The 13,019-nt window shown below is 39.5% G+C and overlaps 1 protein-coding gene across 10 annotated transcripts in view; it reads right to left on the reverse strand.

Moving 5' to 3' along the window:
* sbf1 (SET binding factor 1) overlaps nt 1-13,019 on the reverse strand; it is a 50,398-nt gene that overhangs the window by 17,192 nt on the left and 20,187 nt on the right. For 5 of the 10 annotated variants that reach the window (XM_072377238.1, XM_072377235.1, XM_072377236.1 and 2 more), the window contains exons 5-11: nt 12,871-12,981; nt 11,788-11,865; nt 9,477-9,506; nt 7,217-7,322; nt 6,382-6,514; nt 6,140-6,248; nt 3,843-3,956 (exon numbers count right to left, since the gene is read on the reverse strand). In XM_072377238.1, coding sequence (XP_072233339.1) covers nt 3,843-3,956; nt 6,140-6,248; nt 6,382-6,514; nt 7,217-7,322; nt 9,477-9,506; nt 11,788-11,865; nt 12,871-12,981 — 681 coding nt within the window. The remainder of the gene's footprint in view (nt 1-3,842; nt 3,957-6,139; nt 6,249-6,381; nt 6,515-7,216; nt 7,323-9,476; nt 9,507-11,787; nt 11,866-12,870; nt 12,982-13,019) is intronic. The other 5 variants (XM_072377245.1, XM_072377244.1, XM_072377242.1 and 2 more) reach the window with 3 other exon arrangements.

Below are 13,019 nucleotides of genomic sequence, written 5' to 3' on the forward strand. Positions count from 1 at the left end.
ATTAGCTGCACATCAGAAGTTGGAATTCCAGCTTGAAAGTGAGAAGAAGAATATGTGAGAAGGCCTATTGAAAGTACTATCAATAGTATGACAATGGAACCCATGATCACAAAAACAAAGTTGCAAACATGACTGAAAGGTATCTCACGAGGCCACAGTTCTTAACATTAATGTCTAAAAACTTAAAATAAAGACGAATGGACCAACTGTGAGGCTAAATCAAGTGTTATAAAATTATTTTTGACTCGTCTATTATCTGCCGCTTGGCAGAATGTCTGTGGTCAAACTATAGATGAAGGAAACGTAAGAATCTGAGAATAAAAATTGAAAATCAAGTAGTTTAGTGTGTGTGTGGTAGAGGGGGCTCAATTTTCTGCGTGTGGTAGCGTGAGCTCCCAGTTTAGATACTGAAAGTTTTCTCATAACGTGTTTTCAGGGTGACAGCATGGTAGCACAAAGCTGTATGGCCAATTTCAAAAGAGGCAGACCAATAACTAAAACTGTTTAAAAGGGAGCTGCTATGCAAGATGAATGATATTTTCACCAAATCATCCTTCCAAACCAGGCAATCTAACAAATTAAAGCCCTGCAGCATAAACAGATCAGATTTCCAGCTTCACTATTATCTGCTCTTATGTCACAGTTCAGTGGGAGGTCAGTCTGACTGATCTCTGATCTGATTGAACTTAGTTTGGGACAGTTTGTTTCACAACCTGTCCGATCAGAATCAATATCTTCCATTTTTAGAATCTGTGTTATCAAGAACTCTGTCGGCAAAGGACGAAGACCTGCAACCCAGTGAACTTCTCCACAACGCACAACAGTCTCCAGGTTACAAGTCATAAAACACACAGGGCAGACACTGACAGAAACACAAAAACAAGTAGGACGATCCTCAAATTTCAGAACATTTTTGCATTCTTCTTTTTTTTTTTTTAAAGATTGTACGCATTGACGTCTTAGGAATTTGGCCCGAGTCAGTGGGTCCAAGTTCAGTGTTCTGTTTGTGGATACTTTAACACAGAAAATATGCTGGCAATGTGATGATTTGATATTACTGGGACTGCACAGCATAGAACAATGAGCTCTGTATTTGTGGGGTTCAGTGTAATCGTTGTCAGCTTTCATGATCTGAACCGATAATCACATAATCCTTTCAGTTTCGGTTATATGTAATAAATGTTAAATATGTAAGGGAATCATGAAAGAATGCCCATCAGGTTGTGTTCACTGTTTAATTGCTATTACCTACTTTATGGTTTCTTTTTTCATATCATGTTTCTCAAAGATGTCTAGTGTCCAGACAGTTGAGTATTTTAAAAGGGACATGCCGCATTGACCGCTAATCTAAACTCTAAGATGCTATTCATGAAATAAAACAACGCATGACAACTGTACAGATCAAATGTAACAGGCATTCAATCCAAAATGTTGACTTTTCTGTAGCTGTAATTTTGACTGTTTTCCGAGTTAAAGTTATCTCAGGATCGATTTCAATAAATAAGTGCGAGTGTCCGTGGGAAGATCCTTGCGAAGAAAAAAAATTTGGACTTTTCACAGCACCGAAAACACCACATCTAAGATGAGAATGCAAACTTCAGCCTCTCCAAAATAAACACATCCTACCCTCTGCCTCAGTGACATGACGACTGCAACAAAAAAAAATAAAAAATCCATTCCTGCGCAATCAGCGGAGGGAAAACCAGTTGGCTCGCTCCAAGTTTGTTAATCTTTAACCTCTTCTTTTTTCTTTTTTTTTTTTTTAAATCAAGTCAAATAAATCATCCTGTTTGACTCAGTAAATGTACAACATGAAAAATACACCTTAGAAGTCCGTTTAACATGTAGTACATCAGATATAAAGTCCAGGTGGAGAAGGCATTAATGATATTCATAAACAAATCACATGTAAATGTTTCTTTTATCTATTTATTTAATTTTTTTTGCCTGTAAAATAACTGCAGATATTTTTGCTGTGCCATAATCTGGATGGATGGATCTGCTGACACTAAGACACACACATAGGTGTGAGAGAGCACTGATTTATTGACTGAAGATGTGATCCACAGCTATCTTTGTTGCTTTAGTGAACAACTATCAAATTTTTTCCATGTAAAGTAACTGGTATGAAACAGAGAAAAGAGCCAACTGTGGTGGAGTGCCAATATCAAGTATGAGATGAAGAAAACGTTAAAAACACAAGCAACTTAAAACTGTACTTTAATACAGGCTACTACAAACGAGTAATTCTCATGTCAGAGTTATGAGATCCTTACACTTCTACGGGTATCACAACCATATTCTGTTCTTGCAAAAACAAATTTGTCTCCCTTATAAAAGTTTTCAGAGCGTATTCTTTTTATTTATTTAACACTTGTGTCGTTTCCCTGTGATGGTAAGTGGCTCACAAAAAGAATTCCTGGACACTAACTGGCCTTGCTGGAAATCCCAGAATCTGCTCGGGATTTTTCTATTACTCTCATTTATGAGGCTCTGTTTCCCCATTGATTTTGGGAGTTGTCTTTGTCCTTATCAGAGTTAAAAATGTCCTCATCACGTCTTCGATTTCTCAACACGGGAACAACGCCAAGAATGGTAAAAGGATGTGAATAGCTTTATGACTGTTGTATAATTCTAAAAAAAAAAAAAACACTTGATGCAAAAACACAATAAAATCATTAAGATGTTGTCTACCACAAATTAGTTGGCAGAGTTCAATGCAATTTACCTACAAGTAAACGTGCCCAATCTCCAGACACGTCTCGAACTTAAATTTTTAGTATGTTGTTTTACAAGACTTGAGATCGTAAAGCACGAAGTTGCATGGTAGAGCCAGTAAATTCATGATGAATTGGCTGCCATTTCCTGGAACACCTCCCTTTAAAATCCACGTACCCAAGATGCTCAACATAATAACGCAGCAATAAATTCCACTGTTCTATAGTACAGTCATGCATTTGTTATGAAACATAAGCACGGTGAATAGTACCAACAAAGGGAAACAAGCATTCTCCAGATATCAACAAGAGAATAAGGAAGCTGGAAATGATTTATTTACACACTCAAGCAGATAAAAGAAACATTTCTCAGAATGGGCTGGCATTGAAATACTGGAAGCAGTATTACGAACAGATGATAGAACAACAAAGTGAGTCTGAGGGAGATATGGTCATAAAAACAACTGAGTTGGCAGCATCGAAGCACTAAATAATTACATCACAGCTCTCTTCCACGTGGAAAACATACTACTGGGCTACAAAATACAGCAAAAATATCTATTTATTTTACTGGACAATTAATGGTTAGTGCTGTTAATGCACTATATATCTGCTTAAGTACTTAAGTTCAAATATCAGTTGCAGGTACTTAGATAAAAGTAACGAGTAGCAGTTAAAAATTAGTCTGATCTCAACCAACTACAACACATACAGTACACATGTTCAGTAATGTAGAAGTTATAAAAAGCTACTGATTTATCATTCATAATGGCTCTCTATACGCCACATTCTATTGGATTCTATATGAATCCAAAAGAGTCATCAGTGTTGAATTAATGAACAGATATACAACACATGAGTAAAGGAACAGAAAGAAGAGATGAGCTTAAACCCCAGTTTATTTTCTACTGGATCTAAAGCAATATAAAAAAAAAATGGCTGCACTTAAACTTAGTTCAAAACAAATTATTTGAATGCATCAAAGGAACACTGATCCACGAAGACCTTTCTGGCATCTCATCTCATAAAGCAATACTTGCTTTGTGGAACCATGTCAATGAGATTTCCCCAGTATTGAAAAGTAGTTTAAACAATCTGGATGAGTGTCAAGGTTGCAGCTCTTACCATGGAGAGTGCAGTCTGGATCTGCTGTAGTAGAGGTTCGGGCAGCAGGGAGATGTGGACACATTCTGGGATGGTAATGGTGCCTCCGTCCAGGTCTGCGATGATTACATCCAACTAAAAACAGACAACCGGGCGTAAACCAAAAATTCATTGGCGTTTCGAGACTTGTTGACAAAAATAAAGCAGCGTGACTCGTGAAAATGTTCAAACACAGACAAAGAGCAGAGATAAAGAAAAGTTGTCTCTCTCAGCAGATGCTCATCACAACATGCTCACCGTAAAACTATAAAAAAAAACACAGACAGGATGGCTGTCTGTCTGCCTCTGACCCTGATGGTTTCTTGTACATTGATAAATGCTGGGAGGTTGATGGACAAAACACAGCATCTTGATGTAAGTGGAGATAATGGCTCCATCAGTTCCGGCTGCTATTCAGCCCTATGCACACATTAAACGGGAGCGCTCATTACACTCTCAACAGGCCTTAATAAGACAGCTGCATATTATTTTCTTTGATCGTGAGATTAAGACCCTAATTATTTCCAATTATATCAGCCTGATTTATCTAAGGAAGATTTGTAAAGAGCATTGTCTTTGTATCTTACTAATCTGAAAAAGGTTAGCCAGGGCAGCTAAATAGCAGGGGGGGCAATCTAATAAATGACATCGCCTTTCGGGTCACTAAGAGTTGACACGAAACCTACTCATCTGTAATCAAAACTCATGTCAGCGCATAAGAGGGTCCCCTGTCCGATTCAGGTCTAACAAAAGATTCACCTTTAACACTGAGATTGCTATGACTTTGCACATGGATTGGATTTCTATCCTCCAGCTGGAAAGCAGCTGCAGTGTTCATCTTGCACACAGAACAAAGTGGGATTCCCTAACGATAATACTCGTTTATCGCTGACAAAGTGTAGACCCTGTGGAGTTGGCCTTTTTTCCCCTCAAACTGGGTGTGTTGTCAATGCTTTCTGCTGCTTCAGGCTGCATCTCTGCTCCATTTCTTTTCTAAAGCAGTCTGATAACTTTCAGACACCACTGCCAATAATCTCCCATTGAATGAGGCACAATGCCAATTAAAAGTTGTGACAATAGTATGAATTTGCACACACTACTCACACAAAAAGACAATGAAAACGTGTTTTGTCCACTGTAACAGTGTCTTCTTTCTATTCCTATGGTAAAAAATCTCTTCCACCTGCCTTCTTAACCCATTCACACCAATACGTTTGTGTAAAAATCATAAAAAAAAACCTCTGTAGCATTGTAGAAAAACAGCCTCCTAAAACATCTGGGTATTCTAATAAAAAATATATATATATACACCACAACCTTTGTTTCTTAGCCTTAAATAACATTGTCTATCATGTCTAGAAATGTAGGAGGTAATGCTCAAACCACATCGGGCATGAAAGGTAAAAGCACATAAACATTGCTTTAGGTTTTCAAGGGAGAGACAAATGCTTCATACAACAAGTAGGTGACTATATCAAGTTTTTAAGTGTTCAAGGTTCAGCCAACATGATTCTTCAGTTGTCCAACTGTCATCAAAATAAAACTCTTGCACTGTGTTTTCTATTATTAGAAGAAAATTAACTCAGGAAATCAGATATCTGAATACTGTTTTAGCCTTGGTTGAACTACTTTCTTCCTGAAGAGTATTTTTGCATGAAAAACGGACCGTGGATTTCACCATTTAAGGAATTCTTCACGACCAGTGGAATAATTACAGCAATTTAAAAAAAAACAAAACAAAAAACATTTGATGTTCATGCAGGTTTGTAAGAGCTGTTTTAAAACAAAAACAGTTAGCTTAATATAAAGACTAAAGACTGAGCTGGACTCCGGACGTTTCTACTTCCTTCTACTATGAAACAGGAAAACAGGACAAACAAAACGGAGGAAAAGCTTACAGTCACAGTTCATACACTGTTTTTCTTAAAGTAGAACTATAACAACCCACCAGGAATTGAACAGGAAAAACAATGACCGCAAGTCTCTGGCCAATGACGGACAACGTACTCCATGAGCCTTTTTTTAATCTGTGCTGTTGTAAGCAAAAGTCTGGACACACCCAAACATAAAGTAGCAAAGCTGTCACATTTGAATAAATATTTAATTTAATGTCCGTTTGCTTTGTTTACTTTTAACTAATAAATTCTGTTATTATAAATTATGCTCCTCATTCAACACTTTGTTGACTCCAGTTTTTCCTTTAAACAAGCAGAGGAGCTGAGTTTAATTTGTCTAGTAAAGCATTGTCTCATATTTTTCCCACTGCATTAAGAACCCACCAGTTCTTGTGTCTCCGAGCGGAAGAATGAGTTGACGCCAATGATGAACGGGGTGGGAGTGCTCAGCACCTCTAGTAGTTTTCCCGGCAGGATGGGAACGTATGTAAAACTGAGGAAGACACAAACAAGAAGAAGAAGAATACACAACCTTCTGTCAGCTACAGAAGAAAAAGCTTTACTTTACTAACAAAGACATGTATAGACAGCGAGCCTCAAGGAAGACCTAAGGAGTGGCTGCGCACCTGTATTTGAGGGGAAACATTATGGCCAGCAGCCCTCGACAGGCGTCGGTTAGTCTCTGATAGCTGCTGGACAGGAACAGGATCTTATGCTCCGTCAGGGCAGCGCAGAACAAATACAGCACGTTGATGATACCTGAGGAAGGGACAAAGAGCAGACCTGTAATCATTGCTGTTAGCGGGGTAAAGCCAGGTACCACAAAAGAGAGATCCAAACTTTGTCACATGAAATGCATAATAAATAAATGCTCCACTGTTAAATGTCTGTTAACTAATAACAGCATTTTACACAGTTGCACGGTCATTCGGGTTTATTTACGCTAAGAAGTCGTAAACTATTCAGCAAAATGACTCACTGATAACGGCAGTCTTTCAGTTCAGCTTTATAGTTTCAAATTAAATTCACACTGGCTTACAATGTTCCCAGACAATAACAACAATCTGAAAACAGTAAAGAGTAATTAAGATGAGAAGCTGACTTACTAAAGCATTCATAATATTCGATGAAGCACGCTGTTTACCGCAGGGCTAAATCAATGCTTTTGTTCTACTTTATATATTCATTCTACAGACAGTAGCATGCACAGGTCTTCACAATGGACTGAGACATTTTTGCCAACCATTCAAATCTGTCTGGATTTAATGGAAAAAGTCGATTGTTCCATTTGTCATTTGTTTGTTTTAAATCAGAAATACCAAAGTGACAAAGATCCTACTTTTAATGTCACATGCGTCATCCTGATGTTTGAATCATCCGTGATTTGTGGTCCAACGGCATTGAAACATCGGGGAAAAAAGCAAAACAAAAATGTAATGTCAGTGTCATAATTGCCCGTACCAAGCTGTCTGAAGAGCTGGGCCACGCTGCTGCCGCTGACAGGAAGGGAGTCATTGATGGGAGTCTGGATAACTTGCCGGTCGCCAGCACCTAATGTTATAGTCCTCTAAAGAGTAAGAGAAAAGAAGCATTGAAAAAGGGGGTGAGAAAACCAGAGAGCAAATGTGCTTTTTCAGAAATTAGGGTTTGCCGGCGTGGTTTAATCACAGTTGTGCATGTCCAGACAGCAGCGTGAGTCAGAGACAGAGATGGAGAATCCCAGAAGCTTAGCAGGTACATGACAAATAAATCCAAGCCATTCCAGCTAATCGGGATGTGAATGAGGCTGCAAAGGGCTCCATGCCAACGACCTTACTGCAATTCACCAGCAACACCACAACAAAAAGCCTCGACGGGCGAAAGAAATCCCTAAGACATGGTAGGTGTCATGCCCTGAGAATTTTCCACAGCAGCTGGATATAAAAGAAGGACTCTGTGTCATTCACTCTAAAATGCATCCTGGGACAAAATGCAAAAGCTGCCATCTTTACTTCAAACTCTTAAAGGTTTTAAAATCTCTGATTGTCCATCCGTGTCCTCTTCAACAGACAACCAAACAGACCTGGAATTCTCCTGTGCCTTGGACAGAAGACAAAGCCAATAAATTTTGGCGTAGATTCTCAGTCATCCAGGTCATGGCAATCCTAAGAGCTTAAATAAGGGCAACTGGGCTTCTTATTCTTGGGTTTTGAAGATGTTTCTCATCTGAAAGGCTTCAAACTAGTGGTTGAAGGGCTGTTCACATTTGGCAAGACCCTTAACAAGAACACCCCCAGACAAAGGCCGGTTCACCTTAAGGACGAAACACCCAAACCCAAACCGAGTGGAGGAGTGGTAGTGTTGTAAAATATGCAGTACAATGAAACAAGGTGTGTACAGGACTTTGTAAAGGAGAGACTAAACAACTCCACAAGAGCATGGAACAACACATGAGAGCCAGCTCTCCAAGTCCGGACTCAAGCAGCTCAGGTCCATATCAAGGAGAAGGGACACTCTTTTGATGAGAGTAATGTACACATTCTGGATAGACAAGACTGATGGCTTGAGAGAGGAGTCAAAGTTCTAGTGGAAAAGCTATCCTAGAACATAGGGGGTGGTCTTGGGTATCTACCACATGACATGAAACCTCTTCAAGAACCAAGACAAAGAAGCCCATTTGCCCTTATTCAAGCTCTAAGGAAAGTCAATAAATGGTGATTAGGTGTTGTTTAGATATCAAGCACATCCGGACACTGAAATAGATTTTCAATACTGCAAATGAATCAATAGACTCAAACAAACTAACAAAGTACAACTAGGGATTGAAGCTGGATTTGATTTTTCTATTGAGCACACCATACCATGGGGAGATATTTTTGTATATACCCAACTGTTTTGGGCTCATGACTTAATTCAAAATGAACACAGAAGATAAATAAAGTTCCACATTTACCTGCAGCTGAGGAGGTGAGAAAAAATGCACTACTATCTCATGCTCTCTACAGCAGCAGCAAGAGTGCACGTAGCCACAGACAGGCAAGCTGTTAGCAATTCAATGCTGTGATCCAACATCTGATATCAGGCGTGTTTGGGGTTTCAAGTGTAGCTTTAACAACAACAGTGTTTTTTAGCCGGCCTCTGAGAATAAATTACAGATCATTGATTCCACATTGCTGAACAGCTACGAGACTATTACTTTACCTACTCGTTTGAGTGTTTAAACTAACAAAAAGGTTGTCAAATAAGTGCTAACACAAAGTCCGATTACCGGCCAGATGATGCACCGCAGCTGAGATCATTACTTTGTCAAATACATGTGCATTTTCTTTAAGATGGAAGGAAAACTGAATATATGTCGCTTCGTCCTCTTGTTGTTGTTCCTTGTAATCAGATGTATGCCCTGTAAATGCGGCCTGTTAAATTACACTGATCTGAAACTATTTTATGTACCACTGTGCGGTATGATGTTTAAACTGACAACTTTTAGTAGTTTCCATGTCATTTCCTCATCAGAGCCACTGGTGTTGCACTAAAGAAACAAATCTTATCATGAGAGGCTCAAGCTGTGGGCAAGATCAGTTGTTGGTCACATATTGAGTCTATATAAAAGCATTTTGATTCATTCTCCAGCAACAGGAGATGTGCATGTACCGACTGCAGGAAATGGGCGGAGAAAAGGAAGCTGAGAAAGCTGAGGGCTGATTGGTAGCAAGTGGAAGGAGGTAAAGTCAGGCTGGCGTACCAAACTCTCCTCTCTCTCTTCTGGGCCCGGCTACACAAGCAACCGTCGGAGACACGTACGCACACACAAACACGTGTGCGCAAATACACAACGCAGGATAAGACATAGGTTAGAAACAATAGAAGTAAGGGCACAGAATGCCCAAACTTGACAAGAGTATGACAATCATGTATCAGCATGACAAAACAAATAAGCTGCACAAACATTAACATCATTAGACATGAACTGTAAGATTATGACAAAAAAAAGATGAGTGCAACATCACATTCAAGACACATGCGAAACAAAGTAAAGCTGTCATTTGGCATTGAGCTGCACAGTAACAGGAACAATTACATCATGTCCAAATATGACTTTTAATAAAAATAACGGAGAGGAAAAGAAGCAGATTCCTTTACTTTCCAACATAAAAGTTACTAAAGAAGCTACATCATCTCTGTATGGTTTTGGAATCAGTGTAACAGTAGCACTGGGCTGTTAAGGGAATTTCTAAAGCTGAAGTATTATTAAGTCCAAAACTGGAAACATCTGACCACAGACTTTTTTAAAAAACCATAACAGGTACTAGAATCGATACTGGTAAGAACAGACTTCCTGCACAGGAGTCACCTTCCAGCCTGAAACTCATTGGCAGCAATAAACCTGAGAGACAAAACTTGAGTTCACAAGGTACATGCCATGTTAAGACGAGAAACGCGTGGACCCTCATGCAATCAGCACAGACAACGTGTCAATGACCTCCAGCAGAACGACTTTCAGTGTGAAGCGGGTTTGCTCTCAGTTGTGTTTTTCTAAAAAACCTAACTTCCAGTCAGAGCCCGGTAGTGTGATAGAGTCAAGACGCAAGTGTTGGAATTCCCTTTTTCTTTTTTTTCGGAATAACAATTCATTTTCCCGTAACAGCTCAGTTCCTAATTGATGAGCCTTTGACTTTGCTCCAGAGTAAACAGAAGTCGACGACAAAATCAGACACTGCCACACACTTTCTCTCTCACACACACACACACAAGAAGATCAGAAGGGCAACATGTAGATTATGTGGATACAATTTATTGTTCAAAGGGACCTGGACCACACAGTATGCACAAAAGAAATATACTGTTTTATGTTAGGGGTGGTCTTGCAAACTACAAATTCACCATGCCATTGTGCTTTTGAAAGGTCACCATTCCACTATAAATAATAGCAGCTCTTCAGGTCACGTGAACCAGTTAGTAAAATAATTAAACAATAAACAAAACTGGACGTCGATACGACAGTTTGGCCCCACAACAGAGAATGTAAATGCAGCTACAAATAGTGGGGGACTGGCCTAACGAAGCAGTCAGATTCCGTCTTATTCTGGCTTATAATAGTAAGAAAACTGGTTAAAGATCTTCTGCGAGGTTGCACTGACTTGAACCAAAACAGGACCTGCACATGCACATATCGGTGTGGCCGAAATCGTACGGAAACGAGACAACCAGATAACGCCGTTCACGTTTGTGCATCTAACCTGTGCGTGTTTGAGCACAGGCTGATGTGAAACAAACATGCTGTGATAATGACAGATATTCAGTGATGGTGACAGAAGGTCTGTGCGATTAAATGCTCACAGGAATGTGTGTGAGTGTCTATTAGTCTTTGTAAGCGTGCTTCCCTTCTCTTAAAACACCAGAGCTTAACTGTTTGCTCTTGACAAGACAGAATCTGTACTAACACTTTCATATGGGTCCTTCAGGACTAAAAATAGGTTTGGCCTGTGAACTATTAAGCAATGATGTTCTTACATGTGTGTGAGTCTGGGAGGAGCTGAGCATTAGCTTAGTTGTTTGGGTCTGTATGTGTGCTAATACCGATTAGATCTGATTCTCTCATTCAGATGCTGCGCTGCCCAGCAGGATGCCATCTGCCATCCCATATGTTCACCAAGCAGCTGAACTACAACCTGCACAGCAACCGAATCTATTGTGTGCCTGCGTACATTGGGCTTCAGAGTAAGAAAACAGCTTGAATTTTAGTATTGTTGTTAAAGGCTTACCAACAGCTGAAGCAAATCAAGATTTGTGAAAAACACAACAGAGAGAATTAAAGAAAAATAAATGATTGACACAATCCTCTGGAGACTGTTTGATCACAAAATACACAAAAAAGCAGATCAAACATAGCTGAAGCCCATCAATCATGATTGGAAATTAATGTAAGAACACATTCCCTAAAGAAAGAAAAAAAGAAGAAAAAAAACCAAAACATTGCCCGTCTGTTTGATTAACAGAACCAATAACATCGAGCTGGTTGTTGATTGGTGAAGCTTACAGAACAGGAAAGTTACCTGGAGACAGGCCAGCAGCCAGTCACAGGCCAGGGCCTGGGGAACTTTGTCTAAACTACAAACTGGGGACTCATCTATCTGTAACACAAAGGAGCCAGTGTACAGTAGGGTGCACATAAATCACACACATGGGTTACAACATCTGGAAACCAAAGTGGAAGGGTTCAGCTGACGTGCATTCAGAGAAAATAGACATTTCCTACTACATGTGCACCGTGAGTAAGTTATTGGAAACCTTAGTTTATCCTACTTGAAAATAACTGATTACAAAACAGAAAGAAGATTTAGCCTTTAAAAAATGGACAAATATCCCACAACCAAGCATGCCCCAAGTCCAGATGTGATATGTCAGAAATGACATGTTAGGTGGAAAAAATATAAATTTATTAGTTACGATTATCTGCTTTTAAAAAAGGAAGAATTGTTCTCCTTGTCCATGGACAACTTTGCTTGAAAAACTGGATAAGATGATTTTGTCTCTGCAGAAACTCTGCAATTAATGTCACCCACGAAACCCACATCACTGAAACTGAACGAAACAAAAATGTTCAAATGCCTACATGTTTGTAGATGGACAGCAAACTGGGCTCTCTAATGACACTGCCATTCAAGGACAGATCCCTGGCATTATTTTCGACCCAATGACTGAAGATTGTAATCTATAAAAGGCATACATACTATACACTTAAAGGGATACAAGGTCAAAACCTTTGTGCTGTACTAAGCTGACACAAATTCAAAGCCGGCTGTTCATGATAAACAAGGAGTTGCACTGGCAGGCTGTGACAAGCTCTGTTTTCATTTACAACTTGCTGCCTGAAAAAAAAAAAAGCTGCACAGCCAAGCAAGGCAGGAGGCGACATGTGTAGCAGTAACAGTACAGGAAATGACACAGCTCATGGAAAAGCTCATCTTCAGCATCTCCATGAGAATTTCAAACAGTAGCTGATGGGTGAAGAGAAAAAGAAAATTGCCAGACTATGTCTGGTGTTTATGACACTCAAACCTAACGCAATCTATAACTGCTTCCTTTTCGTATTGGTATAAAGATGCTGGTGAAAGAAAGAAAGTCAGTAGTTGTACCTGGGAGCCTCCAGCGATGGGGATGATACAAGTCAGAAGGTTGCCGATCACTGTTTCCAAAGGGACAGACAGGCCATCCACATGGATGGTGTAGATCAAACCCAGACAGTTCTGTTCAAAAGAGGTCGGAGCATAGAAGTCAAAGGTCA

This window comes from Leuresthes tenuis, unplaced genomic scaffold (genome assembly GCF_036924035.1).
Source record: "Leuresthes tenuis unplaced genomic scaffold, fLeuTen1.0.hap1 SCAF_23, whole genome shotgun sequence".
NCBI lineage: Eukaryota > Metazoa > Chordata > Actinopteri > Atheriniformes > Atherinopsidae > Leuresthes > Leuresthes tenuis.